This window comes from Polypterus senegalus, chromosome 4 (assembly GCF_016835505.1).
Source record: "Polypterus senegalus isolate Bchr_013 chromosome 4, ASM1683550v1, whole genome shotgun sequence".
Lineage (NCBI taxonomy): Eukaryota > Metazoa > Chordata > Cladistia > Polypteriformes > Polypteridae > Polypterus > Polypterus senegalus.
The window spans coordinates 90920149-90937684 of record NC_053157.1 but is presented as its reverse complement, the minus strand read 5'-3'; the positions used below and the strand labels follow the sequence as shown (position 1 = coordinate 90937684).

The 17536-nt window shown below is 37.6% G+C and overlaps 1 protein-coding gene across 4 annotated transcripts in view; it reads left to right on the top strand.

Moving 5' to 3' along the window:
- Nucleotides 1–17536, top strand: part of LOC120527529 (solute carrier family 22 member 5-like) — a 163979-nt gene that overhangs the window by 105204 nt on the left and 41239 nt on the right. For all 4 annotated transcript variants that reach the window (XM_039751035.1, XM_039751034.1, XM_039751033.1 and 1 more), the window contains exons 6-7: nucleotides 2902–2999; nucleotides 5844–6058. In XM_039751035.1, coding sequence (XP_039606969.1) covers nucleotides 2902–2999; nucleotides 5844–6058 — 313 coding nt within the window. The remainder of the gene's footprint in view (nucleotides 1–2901; nucleotides 3000–5843; nucleotides 6059–17536) is intronic.

Genomic DNA, 17536 nt, shown 5'->3' with positions numbered 1-17536 from the left:
AGTAGCGGAGCAGCTTGAAAGGGCATCTTTTTTTTCTACGACGACTGACCTGTGGAGTAGTCGTACTCTTCAGCCTTAAATGAGCCTTACAGCCCATTATGTTGACGCAGAATGGAAACTGCGAAGTTTTTGCCTTCAGACATGTTATTTTCCTGACGATCATCCTGGGGAAATAATTGGTCATGGGCTTAAAGATGCGCTGGCGTCTTGGAAGCTTGTGGAGGATCTACAGGTGTGCGTGACCACTGACAGTGGAACGAACATGATCAAAGCAATGAAGATGAACGACTGGACCCATCTTCAGTGCTTTGGACATCGTCTTCACAATGCCATTGGTAAGTATGATTAATAATTCAAGCATTAAAATCGCAGTTATTCAGATGTTATTTCATTAATAGCTGAAATGATGATGATGATTATTATTGTTTTGCTTTTGTAATAACAGTGCCAATCACTTAACATGAGTTTGTTGGTTATAGATTCATATTCTGCAGTTATGAAGGAGAAAGCTCTTTACAATATTTCTATCAAAGTACAATGAACTGCTATTTCAAATCTTTTTTTTTTTGCTTTGTTTTAACAGAACATGGTGTGAAAGACCACAGAGTTGACCGTGCAGTTGCAGTGTGCAAGAAGGTTGTAAGTGTGTTTTCCTTCAGCTGGAAAAAGAGAAGAGATCTTGCATCTGCACAGGCTGAGCTCAGCCTACCTTCTCATCAACTCATTACGGAGACTCCCACCAGGTGGAGTTCAAGACAAAAGATGATCGAGAGGGTTTTAGAACAGGAGAAAGCCATAGCTCGGATTCTTGGCTCTGATAAAAAAACTTGGCAGCTTGTTCCAACGTGGCAAGACATCAATGTCATGGAATCCATAAATAAAGCTGTAAGCCCTCTGCAAGAGTTCACTGATGCATTGTCAGGTGAAGCATATGTGAGTGTCTCGTACCTCAAACCAGTGCTCCATCTCTTTAACAGTAGCATTCTACGAGCACAAGACGATGACACAGATTTAGCAAAACGCATCAAAAGCACCATACTGCAGTACCTCAACTGCAAATACAGCGACCCTGTCACAGATGAACTCCTCAACATAGCTTCTCTGATGGATCCCAGGTTCCGTACAACTTACATCGAACATTACAAGTTGGAGGGAATCAAGCAAAAAGTTGTTAAAGAGCTGATATCTTTGTTGCCAGACAAAAATCTTGAGACAACAGTTCAGATGACTCAGGACGTGGAGCAGGAAGAACAGAGAACAGAGGCTGGGGCTAAGAGGAAGAAAACCTTGGCAAGCTTTTTTAAGAAAACGACACCAGCATCACAACCTGTCATTCAATCAGAAGAAGACAAAGTCAAAGCCGAGCTGACAGCCTATTTGATGTCTCCTGATGTAGATTCAGACACAGACCCACTTCACTGGTGGAAGGCTAATGAGACAATCTTTCCCAGGCTCAGCAAACTTGCAAAAAAATACCTCTGTATTCCCGCAACCAGTGCCCCTTCTGAGAGGGTGTTCAGTGCAGGTGGGAACATTATAACCTGTCACAGAGCACCTCTAAAGCCTGAAACAGTAGACAGACTGGTCTTCCTCTCAAGAAACCTGTAAAGAACATCTACATGTGACTTATCAACAACATGCTTTATGTTTGCACGATGGTCTACAAAGTGTTTTTTTTTTGTTTGTTTTTTGTTTACTGTTGAAAATTTGCATAACTTTTTGAGTTGACTGATGTAATGTTTACATTGGTTAAAATGGTTATTTTCTTACTATATATTCAGAAGTATTTAATGTTTAATTCAAATTGCACAATATTTACTTTCATATTTCATTCAAATCTTCTGCAAAGATATTTAACTTGTGAATTTGTTTTACATTTATTTACACCTTGTTGACCAATTTATGTATGGCATGGCCATTAAAAATACAATGTTCCTTAACCAGATGGTTTTTCAAGTTACTTATAAAGAGAATGTTACTTAAGTCATGTTGTTGTAATGTTTTAAGTTGACTAGTTACACAATAAAAAATCGAAATCGTGAATCGGTCAAACTTTATGAAAAAACCTAGATTTTTTTTTTTTGCCATATCGCCCAGCCCTAAGCATAGTATCTGTGTGTGTGTCTGGAGACCATCAAAATTGTTTTTAACGTCCTAATGTTACAATATTCAACAGAAAATGTACATTTTTTGTGTTGTGTAGAACTCCTTAATGACTAAATCCCAGCAAAGATGGAACATTTTAGAATAAGCGGTTTCTGAGATATCATTCTACATTATTACGCAGTACAATTTGTTTATTGTAAAATGAGTGATTTCCTGTGGTTATAACTATGCTAAAGTTTTCATGGAGTAACAATATGGTCCATTCTATACAGATTTAAAAAAAAAAAATTATTTTGAATTAGGTAATTAAAAATGGTAACTGTGACATTTACTAGCATGGAAAAATGCCTGGTCTCTCTTGTGCAGTTACTAGCTTTTCAATAAAACAAATATGCTTCATATCACAACCAGAGATGCAACGAACAAAAAAGGTTAATGCATAAGTGAGCCAGCTTCTGCCTATAAAACAAACTGATATGGCATGTAATCATTTGATGTCATCAGAAAACTATTTCACTCACCTTTTTCATCTGAAAATTACAAAAGTGTAATTTACTTCTTCCATTTAGCTGAGCATGTCTTTTTAAGAATATCATAGTTACTATAAAGGCTTACTTCACTTTCATCCTGTATAGTGCTGGTAGAAAAATATAACAAGATCCAGCCTCATAAATTATTTGTAAAGATAAGCAAGCTTTGTTTTTGGTCTTTTGTTCTGTCTCCTGAACGTGGGCTGTTCAAGCATGTTTGATATAATAGTTTAGATATTTTTTTTTCTTTCCCTTTCACTTTTAGAACAGAAACATAAAGAAAAAAAAACACTTGTACACCTACTTTGATCTCATTAGAACAACCAACATAAGGAATCTGACTATCCTCAACTGTCTTATCTGGTAAGCATTCCTGGGATTTTTATTTTTTTTTTAGCTAAATGTGGATAATTGATTAAAGGTACTTTATCAAAATATAAACGTTTTTGTGCCATGTTGCTCATTTGCCTATTAGGAATGAAAAGGGTCTCTGGGAGATTCCTTAAAAGGTCTAGAAAAGTTCTTGTTAAAGAAAGCATAAGCATATTTTGTACAGTATGTTGATATTACATGTCAATGACTATATGAAGATTTCCCTTTCTGAAATTTTGTTGATGTTATTTAATGAACACAAATTTCTATATATTACTCTGTTTAATCAAAGCACAATGGAAACCATGAACATTGTTATTGTTATCATAAGTTCTCTGCATATTCAGTGTCTGACCCCTGGTGTACTCCACTGGTCTATTTCTCGTATCCAGGTAGATGCAGATACTCAAAAATACCTCAAATGGCTCCTCTTGATCTGCAGGAGCAAGCAGTGATACTCCACAAGTTTCCCAAGCTGATCAGATTTTCACTCAGCTATGGAAAGTGTGCCCAACAACCCTATAAAGGGAATCTTTTTTTGAACTCCTGTACCAGTGATTTCACTATCATCAGAGAAGTATTTTTCTCAAAATCTATAATTGTGTTCCGGCTTTTTTGTTGAAGTATTGCATTTACGTGTTTTGGATATTTAAGAAAAAAGTACTATACACATCTACATTTAAAGTAGTAATAATTAATAGAAGTGAAAAATAAAACACGGATGAGTTCTGAAGTCCCATGCCTGTGGCCCAGATGCAACCCTGGGGGACTGCCACCAAGTGCTCCGGTGGACGTAGCATGGATCCCATCGCTGCTCCCCCGGATCTAGTGTCAAAGGGGCATTCCAGCTGGGCATGGGTCCCGACTGTACACCACAGTGTATATCGAGTTTTTTCCTTTCATTAATATAAAGAGACGAAATACATGATCAAAGAGAAACACAAACCTAAGCAGAAAGAAAGTCAAGTTCCCCTGTCTAACTAGGCATAACCATACAGATTCAAATGTGTTTCTAGCATGTGTAGTGACTTGCCCACCACAAAATGTGGAAATGTGATGTCTGTCTTTAGTCCCTGTACGTGTGAGGTGCTTTGAATTGTATAGGGTAAATGTATCATTGTTTGAAACACATGCATTTCATGTGTGTTCCGTTTCTACAACAATCTATGTAAATGTAGGACGACGAGAAATGTGAGGCAAGAAATGTTGAACACATAACTAAAACAAAGATTTTTCATGTTCTACTAACAATTGGCAAAATGCTGACGTGAAGTGTATAATGTTTGAAGGCTAAAGTCTAAATATCAAATAAACACTTTAAAAAAGGTATAACAAAACAAGTGTGCTTTGATTCAAGAATATAACCAAAGAAAAAGAAATTATTCAATTTACATGTTGCTGTCAATGAGTAAAAACCGAAGCTCAAATATCATTTGTCAGAAAGTCAACTGTCTGCTTGGCTGGTGTAGAGGTAAGTACTGCTGCCATGTAAGCAAAAGGTTGCAGGTTTCCTTGTTTTGAGTAGTGAGCTGCCATCATCATTATTATTGTTGTTATTATTATTAAAACTAGAATAATAATAATAATAGAAACATACATTTGATTTGAGATTGTCTACATACAGTCAGTAGCCACATGATGACCCTCTGGGATTAAGTCTGGGAATCCCCAATATTTTGTTCAATGCATCATTCATGACCATCTACAAAGCAAGACTGATAGATATAGTTTTTGTCCAAAGGGGAAATTAGAACTTTACAGAAGCTCTAGATAGAGAAATATATAAATAATAAAACAAACAGCCCTCTAAACACAAATAAGAACTTTTGGCTTGGATACTGATGCTAATATATATAAAGCAGCAGCGATGACGATTCTCCTTTGGAAAATATGCACCTACTGTAGCTTAATAGAAACTTATAATAAATTTACATAAAGTCTAAGCTGGAATTGAATCCATCTAGGATATACATGGAACAGTTTTTTTTTTTTCTCTGTAGTGTGCCTAGAGTCGTAGACTTGAATCACAGCCCAGCCAGTGTTTGAATACAGTCTAGACATTCTTCTCATGCCTATGGAGAGTTTTTATTTTTCTTTTTCTTTTAATGGTAATGTGATTTCAAGATGTGCAAGTTGGTTTGATAGATAACTATAAAGTAGCCAAGTTTGAGCGAATGTGGGAAAGTATTAAGTGCAATGTCCTGGTATTCAGCTCCCACCTCTTTTTCCAGTCACTGCCTATCTCTGTCTCTGAATTGAATAAATGGTTTAGAAAATACGAGTAGCGAGAGTCACTAAAACTTCATTCAATACTGCAACTGAAGATTACCCATTATAAAAATGTCAGCCAGTCAGTCATTATCCAACCCGCTATATGCTAACACAGGGTCACAGGGATCTGCTGGAGCCAATCCCATCCAACACAGGGTGCAAGGCAGGAATAAATCCCGGACAGGGTGCCAGCCCACCACAGGGCACACGCGCACATACCAGGGCCAATTTAGGATCGGCAATACACCTAACCTGGATGTCTTTGGACTGTGGGAGGAAACTGGAGCACCCGGAGGAAACCCACGCAGACACGGGGAGAACATACATACTCCATGCAGGGAGGACCCGGGAAGCGAACCCAGGTCTCCTTACTGCGAGGCAGCAGCGCTACCACCACCATTATAAAAATGTAATAATCTTCAAATTAAAGAAAAACATTTAACAGGGAAGGATGTGGATTTGAGTAGGAGTCAACAAAAAACAGTAAAATGTGTTTTTACTCTCTCCTAAGTCTGACCTTTAATGACATTGCCACACAATTTAATCTTGTGTTTTTATTTGCAGGATGATGATAACCATTGGCTACTTTGGCATTTCATTGAACACATCAAACATGAGCGGTGATCCATACATCAACTGCTTCATTTCAGCTGTTACAGAAGTTGTGGCTTACATAGCTGCCTGGGTGATTTTGAGATATGTTCCCCGTCGTATTGCCTTATCACTCCCTCTGCTACTTTCAGGAAGCATGCTATTGCTCATGCAGTTTATTCCCGATGGTATGTACATTTTCTGTTGAAAACCGGAGTCCTTTTACTCCTTTTGTAGGTCTAAAAATAATTTTGACAAGGCATTCTGATTATTTTACAATATAATGGAGCTGCTCCAGATTTGACTATAATAAAAGAGCAAATTGATTACACATTTAACTTATGAAACAATAAATTAATATTGTTACACATGAATCCAAATGCTCATGGAAAAGGGGGAACATAATCACCAGCTACTAAAATGCTCCATTCTTAGCACGTTGAGAGATAACAGCATCATTATGTTAAAACATGGCATCCTTTGAAAATATTTTTTGTGCTTTAAATAACTCACTTTCTGAGGTACATTTTCTGAGTTTTGAATCCTGTACATTCAGAGTTTATTATTTTGTGGTCTTTAATTATTCTGAGCTATTTAAAATTTTATTATTGTTATGATTTGCTTAAACTGTGGTGTCATTTTGTTTCTGGTTGTTAGTCATCGTTTTATATTTCTGTTGTCAAGGATGCATTAGTCTGTTCTTAGAAGCAAGTCCCTAGAGGTCATGACCTGTGATGTCACATTTACAATCCTTTATAATATAAGATGGAGCCTCAGTAGTCATTCATCAAAAGTTTTAGATGAAAGTTCAAAATATCTATTGGTCTTGATTCTACTCATTCCCAAATTTTCCGCTTGTACCACCTTGACTATGACTGTAGTTCAGCAATGTCATTTAACATCTTATTTCCTTGACCTCCTGGTTTTGACCTGTTTCTCATTTACGATTTCATCTTGTGATCCTTTTATCAAAATTCTTTCATGCTTGTTTTCAGGAAGATATAACACATTAACTGATCTTTATGATGTGCAGATTCCAAATGAATTTATTCATTGTGAATTGGGTCTGGTTTGTTTCCCTCATGAAGCATTGAGTGCCACAAAGCTAGGATACACATTTAACAACCTTCGGGAACGCTTGTCCCCTGTGGAGTCCCACAGAGCTAGGACACACGATCGATGACTGGGGATGAGTAGTCCCCCATGAGGAAGTGAGTGCTGTTAAGCACCACCACTCAATTGTCTATCAAGGAGAGAGATCTTCAGTGAAGCGGTGGGATTCTGGGCAGATGCTACATGGCAGTTTCAATATGCTGTGTGAACTTTTTTTTTAAATATATAAAAGTCCACAAGATGAAAATCCTACACTCGGGGCTATATTTTTAAAACTTGCACAAAAAAAACATACATGTTTTAAATAGGCATATGCCCCTTTCCATGCAAATGTCGAGATTTATATAAAAAAATAAAAAATTATTTACTGCAAATCTGACCCATTCTCAAGCAGTATTTAAAAAAAAATTGGGAAATAACACCCTTGATCATGCAGGAAAATGCAGCCAAACCAGGTAGCATATACAGTGCATCCGGAAAGTATTCACAGCGCATCACTTTTTCCACATTTTCTTATGTTACAGCCTTATTCCAAAATTGATTAAATTCATTTTTCCTCAGAATTCTACACACAACACCCCATAATGACAACGTGAAAAAAGTTTACTTGAGATTTTTGCAAAATTATTAAAAATAAACAAATTGAGACAGCACATGTACATAAGTATTCACAGCCTTTGCCATGAAGATCAAAATTGAGCTCAGGTGCATCCTGTTTCCCCTGATCATCCTTGGGATGTTTCTGCAGTTTAATTGGAGTCCACCTGTGGTAAATTCAGTTGATTGGACATGATTTGGAAAGGCACACACCTGTCTATATAAGGTCCCACAGTTGACAGTTCATGTCAGAGCACAAACCAAGCATGAAGTCAAAGAGTCTAGAGTTAGCCGGCCATCTAAACTGAGCGATCGGGGGAGAAGGGCCTTAGTCAGGGAGGTGACCAAGAACCCGATGGTCACTCTGTCAGAGCTCTAGAGGTCCTCTGTGGAGAGAGGAGAACCTTCCAGAACGACATCCATCTCTGCAGCAATCCACCAATCAGGCCTTTATGGTAGAATGGCCAGACGGAAGCCACTCTTTAGTAAAAGGCACATGGCAGCCCGCCTGGAGTTTGCCAAAAGGCACCTGAAGGACTCTCAGACCATGAGAAACAAAATTCTCTGGTCTGATGAGACAAATATTGAACTCTTTGGTGTGAATGCCAGCCGTCACGTTTGGAAGAAATCAGGCACCGCTCATCACCAGGCCAATACCATCCCTACAGTGAAGCATGGTGGTGGCAGCATCATGCTCTGGGAATGTTTTTCAACGCCAGGAACTGGGAGACTAATAAGGATAAAGGGAAAGATGACTGCAGCAATGTACAGAGACATCCTGAATGAAAACCTGCTCCAGAGCGCTCTTGACCTCAGACTGGGGCGACGGTTCATCTTTCAGCAGAACAACGACCCTAAGCACACAGCCAAGATATCAAAGGAGTGGCTTCAGGACAACTCTGTGAATGTCCTTGAGTGGCCCAGCCAGAGTCCAGACTTCATTCCGACTGAACATCTCTGGAGAGATCTTAAAATGGCTGTGCACTGACGCTTCCCATCCAACCTGATGGAGCTTGAGAGGTGCTTCAAAGAGGAATGGGCGAAACTGGCCAAGGATAGGTGTGTCAAGCTTGTGGCATCATATTCAAAAAGACTTGATGCTGTAATTGCTGCCAAAGGTGCATCAACAAAGTATTGAGCAAAGGTTGTGAATACTTATGTACAGTACATGTGATTTCTCAGTTTTTTTATTTTTAATAAATTTGCAAAAACCTCAAGTAAACTTTTTTTCACGTTGTAATTATGGGGTGCTTTTTGTAGAATTCTGAGGAAAAAAATGAATTTAATCCATTTTGGAATAAGGCTGTAACATAACAAAATGTGGAAAAAGTGATGCGCTGTATAAACTGACCAAAAAAAAAAAGTTCTTCAGAGCAAGTATGCAGCATAGTCTTGATTTAAAAGGGAACTACAGTAGAGTATGTACATCCTATTCATCAGTGTTGAGGTTTAACATGTTTGTCACCTCAGCGCACATTATAATAGAGGCCTAGTGATATGATGCATGCATATAATAATTCATAATTTACCTGGTTTAGTTGCAAATCCCCACTTGATCAGTGTGTCACCAAAATATCTCATTATGTATATGCAAATACTACAAAATCTAAAAATATTTGAAATCCAAAATAAAATTGGTACAAGGCATTTCAGGCTAGGGACAGTCAAACTGTACTTAGAAATCATCTACAAGCATAAATCACGTGTATCTATAATTTGAAATTTCTAGAATCTACCATTAATGAACAATGCCTTAGCAGTTAATGTATCTTAATCACAAAGGGTAGATGTTCCATCTTCTTATTCTAAGTTGACCAGAAGTATCCTTATGTTGTACATGTCCTTTTTAACATTTATTGTTTTCAGACTATTAATACACAGTATAATCCATCAATCTAAGTACAGTTAAATATTACATGTTCTATTCAACAGTCTCATTCAGTTCTCCAAGACTGCTTATAACTGGAGTTCCCTGTGTTTATTTATATGACACACACACACTAGGACAAGAAACAACATTAGTAAATCTCTAAAATGAAAAATCTTTAAAAAATTAACAGATTCCTTCAATTTTAAGTAATGCAAGTTGACCCACTTCCCGTTCAATTTTATGCAGGTTAGGCTTATTCCATCCATTCATTCATTTGTTTTCTAAACCTGGTAATCAAAATATTGAAAGCAACTTGTGTAGTATAGGTTATCATAGTGAAGCGCTCATTAAGTAATTGTCTTCCAACCGGAAATTGTGCCAGATAGAATGAGAATATGATAATCCTGGTACCGTCCTATAAGTGATAAAAAAATTCAGTCCAATAAGGTTTAAGTAGGCAATGTAGTTATACATGTGGCCAAGGATCTTCAATACTTTTTTGACAAAAAAGTGTTAAAAATCAAAATATATTGTTCAATTAGACAGTTAAGATAAATCAGACCAAATCACGTTCAGACCGAGAAGGAAGTGTATTTAGTCTAAGGTTAACTTTCACTTATTTTGAGAAACTTTAATAATATTTTTAGTGTTAAAGAGTTGTGTAGGGATATATTATTGTAGAAACCCTTGGTATACTTTAGTGTAGATATTTTCCTTATGAGTGTTAATTGTAAAAATAGCACCTCTGTTTTTGGCAAGCCTGTTTGGCTTGCTGGCATCAAATGAAGAGTGCTAAAGGCAAGACCGTTCAAGAGGCTTCAGGACTGTGTGTCATAGGTGGTGGTCAGCAGCACAAGGTGACTTGATGCAACAGTCCTGTTTCCCTTACTTCAACCTTTACACTACCAGTTTTAAGCAAAACTCCAGTTTATATGAAGGACGGAGTATAGGGTGTAGAGGTTGGCCTGAGATAAGCCTACATATTGAGAAGAGATGGGGAAATTTCAGTATTGTAAACACGTTGGGATTAGTCTTAACAGTAGGCAAGTTTGAATGTATCACCAATCCTTGCTGTCCAAAAAATGAAAAAAATAAAAACAGAGTAGGTTCATCTTTGGCAACTATACTGTGTTGCAGTGTGGTCTGTTGGGGGAGTAATTCAAGCTCAGCAGATCTTGGATACCTAAATAAACTGACCAAGAAGTCCAGCTATTTTGAGCCACTGTCAGAAAAGATGATAATGGGAAAATTAGAAGCCATAATGATTGATGGTGTGCATCTTCTCTGTTGTCCTTATTCATCTTTAACCACCAGGTTATGTTGTGCTATGTGGGGCTATGCTAGATGGTTTGTGTGTTTGTTTGGTTTTTTTTTTTGCCTATAGTCATCAGCCTATGTGTGGATTTCCCCACCCTTACAAATGGGGTATTTTTTCTGTAAATGCTATACATTAAATACAAAGTATACACAGGGGTAAATTATATGAATAGTTCTAGGGCTTCCATTGGTGTATTGGTTACTTTTGTTTTTACAATTCCAAATTATGTCTGTGTGTTGCTGCTGAGGCAGGACAATTTCTACTCGGGGATCAACAGACTACTGTTTATCTATGTAGCTACCTCTTTCCTTTTCTTATTTCATTAGTCTTTCTCCTTTGTTTTACAAAGTAATTTTTATTTCTGTTTTATATAAGATCCAGGTGAAAATAATGCTTTAGTACACTATGATTGCTTTAGCAGATAACAAAATTGTATTCCTTTTTTTTTTTCTTTCTTTCTAAGTCTTGCATTCTGGAGTTAAGGTAAGCTGTCTTTTTCTTCTTGTAAGCTGAGTCTATGTGACATCATAGACTCGGTTGTGAGTTTTCACAGGTACAAGATGGAAGTTGGTCTTAGTATGACTTAGCGCTGGGCGATACAGACAAAAAAAAAAATATCTTGATATAGTTTGGTAGAATGGAGATATGCGATGTATATCCAGATCTTTTTATGAAGTAAGGAAAGTTTTAAGTGGTAAGTTGTGCACTATATATCAAAGCATACATATGCTTTTGCTAGCAGGAAAGTTAGCTTTGTTGATTCCCTGCACGTGCATGAGTATCGAAGAGCAAACAGCTTCTAAAATGGAATATGGAGAGATACCAAGGTGAATGCTCAAAGCAAAATAATCCGTGGATGACTTTTTCCGTATTATTGCTGAATCTGACACTGATCTGTTGGACTCCGATTTATAAGTAGATCTCTAGTAGTCAAGTTTTGATTTTATTTATTCTGACAGTGACTTTATATAATCAAGGTTTGACTTTATACAGTGGTGTGAAAAACTATTTGCCCCCTTCCTGATATCTTATTCTTTTGCATGTTTGTCACACAAAATGTTTCTGATCATCAAACACATTTAACCATTAGTCAAATATAACACAAGTAAACACAAAATGCAGTTTTTAAATGATGGTTTTTATTATTTAGGAGAAAAAATCCAAACCTACATGGCCCTGTGTGAAAAAGTAATTGCCCCCTGAACCTAATAACTGGTTGGGCCACCCTTAGCAGCAATAACTGCAATCAAGCGCTTATGCTTAACTTGCAATGGGTCTTTTACAGCGCTCTGGAGGAATTTTGGCCCACTCATCTTTGCAGAATTGTTGTAATTCAGCTTTATTTGAGGGTTTTCTAGCATGAACTGCCTTTTTAAGGTCATGCCATAGCATCTCAATTGGATTCAGGTCAGGACTAGGGATGGGTACCGGTGTCCGGTGCCATTGTGGAACCGGTGCTGACATGAACGGTAGTAACCAGACCGAAAAGCAGCGCACAATTCGGTGCTTCATTTCGGTGCTTTTTTCCTTGAGAAATTTAGCCAATCACTTCCTTTCCAAGGATAGTAGGCGGCCCAGGTATGTACGGGTTTTTAGAGCAGAGCTAAAATGCCGAAGCTGAAGCGCTTGAGAGTGTGGCTGTACTTCACAGCAAAAGATATAAACTCAGCAGCCTGCAACAAATGCTTAAAGGTAATAATGTGCAAAGGAGGTAACACCTCAAATCTAATGAAACACATGGCGTCGCATGGTTTTAAAAGCCGAAAAATGCACCGCATTTGATAACTTGCAGCAAGACATCAAATATACAAAAGACTGCCAGGAATTACCTCTGGACAAGACCCTGTGGCCTGGCGGTGGAGTAAGAGGGATACACTCCCCAATTTATCTGCCCTATCAGAAAAATACTTGTGTGTCCCAGCGTCATCAACGCCTTCTGAAAGAGTTTTCTCTTGTGCTGGGCATGCCATCAGCCAAGAGCGATGCCGTATAGCTCCAGAAAAGGCTAATATGATTATCTTCTTGCAAAAAAACTGCTAAACATCACAGGTTTCATGACAAAGTTTGTGTTTTCAATTGTTTAAGCACTGGTTCCAACCAAAGAAGTTATGTTTTATTGACAGAAAGGGCTAGGTTTGTTATAATTTTGTTTAAAAAAAATTACTGGGAAAAATAAAAACGCAAGAGGTTTTTGGACGAAGTTTGTGTTCTTTATTTTTTTAAGCACCGGTTCCAGCACCGTTTAAGCACCGGCACCGTTTCAAAAGTACCGTTTTGGCACCAGTATCGGATAAAACCTAAACGATACCCATCCCTAGTCAGGACTTTGACTAGGCCACTCCAAAGTCTTCATTTTGTTTTTCTTCAGCCATTCAGAGGATTTGCTGGTGTGTTTTGGGTCATTGTCCTGTTGCAGCACCCAAGATCGCTTCAGCTTGAGTTGACGAACAGATGGCCGGACATTCTCCTTCAGGATTTTTTGGTAGACAGTAGAATTCATGGTTCCATCTATCACAGCAAGCCTTCCAGGTCCTGAAGCAGCAAAACAACCCCAGACCATCACACTACCACCACCATATTTTACTGTTGGTATGATGTTCTTTTTCTGAAATGTTGTGTTTTTTTTTACGCCAGATGTAACGGGACATTTGCCTTCCAAAAAGTTCAACTTTTGTCTCATCAGTCCACAAGGTATTTTCCCAAAAGTCTTGGCAATCATTGAGATGTTTCTTAGCAAAATTGAGACGAGCCCTAATGTTCTTTTTGCTTAACAGTGGTTTGCGTCTTGGAAATCTGCCATGCAGGTCGTTTTTGCCCAGTCTTTCTTATGGTGGAGTCGTGAACACTGACCTTAATTGAGGCAAGTGAGGCCTGCAGTTCTTTAGACGCTTGTCCTGAGGTCTTTGTGACCTCTCGGATGAGTCGCCTCTGGCGCTCTTGGGGTAATTTTGGTCGGCCGGCCACTCCTGGGAAGGTTCACCACTGTTCCATGTTTTTGCCATTTGTGGATAATGGCTCTCACTGTGGTTCGCTGGAGTCCCAAAGCTTTAGAAATGGCTTTATAACCTTTACCAGACTGATAGATCTCAATTACTTCTGTTCTCATTTGTTCCTGAATTTCTTTGGATCTTGGCATGATGTCTAGCTTTTGAGGTGCTTTTGGTCTACTTCTCTGTGTCAGGCAGCTCCTATTTAAGTGATTTCGTGATTGAAACAGGTGTGGCAGTAATCAGGCCTGGGGTGGCTACGGAAATTGAACTCAGGTGTGATACACCACAGTTAGGTTATTTTTTACAAGGGGCAATTACTTTTTCACACATTCTCCCTAAATAATAAAAACCATCATTTAAAAACTGCATTTTGTGTTTACTTGTGTTATATTTGACTAATGGGTAGATGTGTTTGATGATCAGAAACATTTTGTGTGACAAACTTGCAAAAGAATAAGAAATCAGGAAGGGGGCAAATAGTTTTTCACACCACTGTGTGTATGTATATATATATATATATATATATATATATATATATATATATATATATATATATATATATATATATATATATATATATATATATATATATATATATATATATATATATATATATATATATATATATATATATATATATACTCACGCATAGCGAGAAGTAGTGTGTTAAAGAAGTTATGAAAAGAAAAGGGAACATTTTAAGTCTAGAAGTCCATTATAGTATATGGACGAAAAAATAGGTTCCAGTTATGACCATTACGTGTAGAATTTCGAAATGAAACCTGCCCAACTTTTGTAAGTAAGCTGTAAGGAATGAGCCTGCCAAATTTCAGCCTTCTATCTACACGGGAAGTTGGAGAATTAGTGATGAGTGAGTGAGTGAGTCAGTGAGGGCTTTGCCTTTTATTAGTATAGATTTTAATAAGGGAATGGTTTGCTGAAGCATCTAAATGTTTTTCAGTGTTATTGCAGCATGCCTTTTAATGCTTTTGCTCATTTTAAGTGAGACAACTGTAGATATGTATTCAGAACTGCCTACAACTGCAATCCAGTGTCTGCAGCTCATTGGAAATGTTACTGTGTGCCTGTTTTGATGTGCTTGCTTTGCTCTTCATCTTCTCTTTATACATTGGCTTCCAATAGGCTATATGCACACATTAGTGCTGATGAACTTGCTGTGAAATCTCAGCCAGCTCAGTCACTTCCGTTGTCCATACTGCAGTTTTGATTTTTGTTTTGTGGCGAGAATGTCCAAGGAAAAAAGATTTGTTTCAGCGTACGGATATAGCTCAACAACTGAACAGTAATTACAAAGTTTTTATACATTTCCCTCCAATGCAGACACCCGATCTAAATGGATCATCGCTATCTGGAGAGTGAGCTTTATGGTTAGTCCGCATACTGGTGTTTGTAGCCGGCATTTTTAAAGAAAAGTATTTTTGCAAGCCAGAGTCTGAGACAGGGTACCCTGTTGAGGAAGCAAGCAGTTCCTGCTTGTTTGAGTGGGGAACTTTCAAGGGGTTTGGGAGAGGAGAAGGCAACTGACGGAGGATGACTCACCAGGAGAGGATGAGGATGATTCAGCTCTTTATCCAGCAGTTGTCGACTTTGTGCTTGATGCAAACAACAACATTTATTTATATAGCACATTTTCATACAAACAGTAGCTCAAATTGCTTTACATAATAAAGAATAGAAAAATAAAAGACAAAATAAGAAAACAAAATAAATCAACATTAATTAACATCGAATAAAAGTAAGGTTCAATGGCCAGGGGGGACAGAAAAAACAAAAAAACTCCAGACTGCTGGAGAAAAAAAAATAAAATCTGTAGGGATTCCAGACCATGAGACCGCCCAGTCCCCTCTGGGCATTCTACCTAACATAAATGAAACAGTCCTCTTTGGATTTAGGGTTCTCACGGAAGGGCTTGATGAAGATGGTCACGTAGAGTTCTGCCTTTTAATCCAACCATCATTGTTGGAGCATCATGAAGCTTTGAGTAGGTGGAGGTGGCGCAGGCCACCACCACCACAAAGAAACCGGAAAAAGAAACGGAAAACAGAGTAGGGGTCAGTATGGATTTTAGAGCCACCATGAATAGTTATTATGATGAATTGAACATATAGAGTATCAGGATTAAATTAAATTAAACTAAATTGAAGTTATAGAAAGGCCATGTTAAAGTAATATGTTTTCAGCAGTGTTTTAAATTGCTCTACTGTATCAGCCTGGCGAATTCCTACTGGCAGGCTATTCCAGATGTTAGGTGCATAGCAGCAGAAGGCCGCCTCACCACTTCTTTTAAGTTTTGTTCTTGGAATTCTAAGGAGACACTCAATTTGAGGATCTAAGGTTACGATTTGGAATATAAGGTGTCGGACATTCCGATATATACAATGGGGCGAGATTATTTAAGGCTTTATAAACCATAAGCAGAATTTTAAAGTCAATCCTGAATGACACAGGTAACCAGTGTAGTGACATTAAAACTGGAGAAATGTGTCCGGATTTTCTTTTCCTAGTTAGGATTCTAGCAGCTGCATTCTGCACTAGTTAACGAGTGCCGTTTTCTGTGCTGTGATTTGTTCTAAAACCCGACTGAAATTTATCATGAATAGCATGTTTATTGAGGTGGTCATTTAACTGCATAATGACTGCCTTCTCCAGAACTTTACTTAAGAAAGGCAGGTTAGAGATGGGTCTAAAATTTTCAAGAGCCGAGGGGTCAAGATTATGTTTCTTAAGAAGGGGTTTAACTACAGCAGTCTTAAGACAGTCTGGGAAGACCCCCGTATCTAATGACAAATTTACTATGTCCAGAACATTATCAATTAGCACGCCTGATACTTCTTTGAAAAACCTTGTTGGTATTGGGTCAAGGATGCAGGTGGAGGATTTTAATTGAGAGATTATTTTTTGTAAATCAGGTAAATCTATCCTAGTGAAAGAGTTTAATTTGTTTATAACAGGATGCTGGGGTTTAGGAGGATCCTTAGTGTTGGAGGGATATACTATGTTATTTCTAATATCATTAATTTTTTGATTGAAAAATACAGCGATAGCCTCACAGGTTTTACTGGAAGACTTAGGAGGCATTCCTTTGAGTTACCTGGGTTTAGTAGGCGATCAATTGTAGAAAATAAGACTCTGGGATTACTAGCATTGTTATTTATAATCTTGGAGAAATAGCAGCGTCTCTCAAGACGGACAGTGTTATTGTATTCTGTTATTTTGACTTTTAATATTTCATGGTGGATAGTAAGTTTAGTCTTCCTCCATTGACGCTCAGCTCTGCGGCATGTTCTCTTTAAATCAGACACTCTTTGGGTCTTCCATGGTATAACAATGCTAGAAGATTTTTCACTGTCTTTTCAGGTGCAACTATGTCAACAGCAGCTCTCACTTTAGTATTAAATCTTTCCACCTTACTATTTACATTATCCTCACTATTATAGTTGGCACTATAAACGGACTGATTGCTTAAAATGTTTGTAAGTTTTAAAGCTGCTGTCGAGTCAAAGAAGCGTTTTTTAACAATATGCTTCTCATGAGTGTTTTTTATCATTATTTCTATATTAAAAGTAGAAGAAAATGGTCTGATAGACCAATATCAATGATCTGTTTTATATCAACTTTCAGTCCTTTAGTAATCACTAAGTCTAACGTATGACCTGCTTTATGTGTAGGCTGATTTATGAGTGTCTCAAATCAAAAGAATCCAGGAGGTTCATAAATTCTTTTACTTTTAGATCACACTGATTATCTATATGAAAAT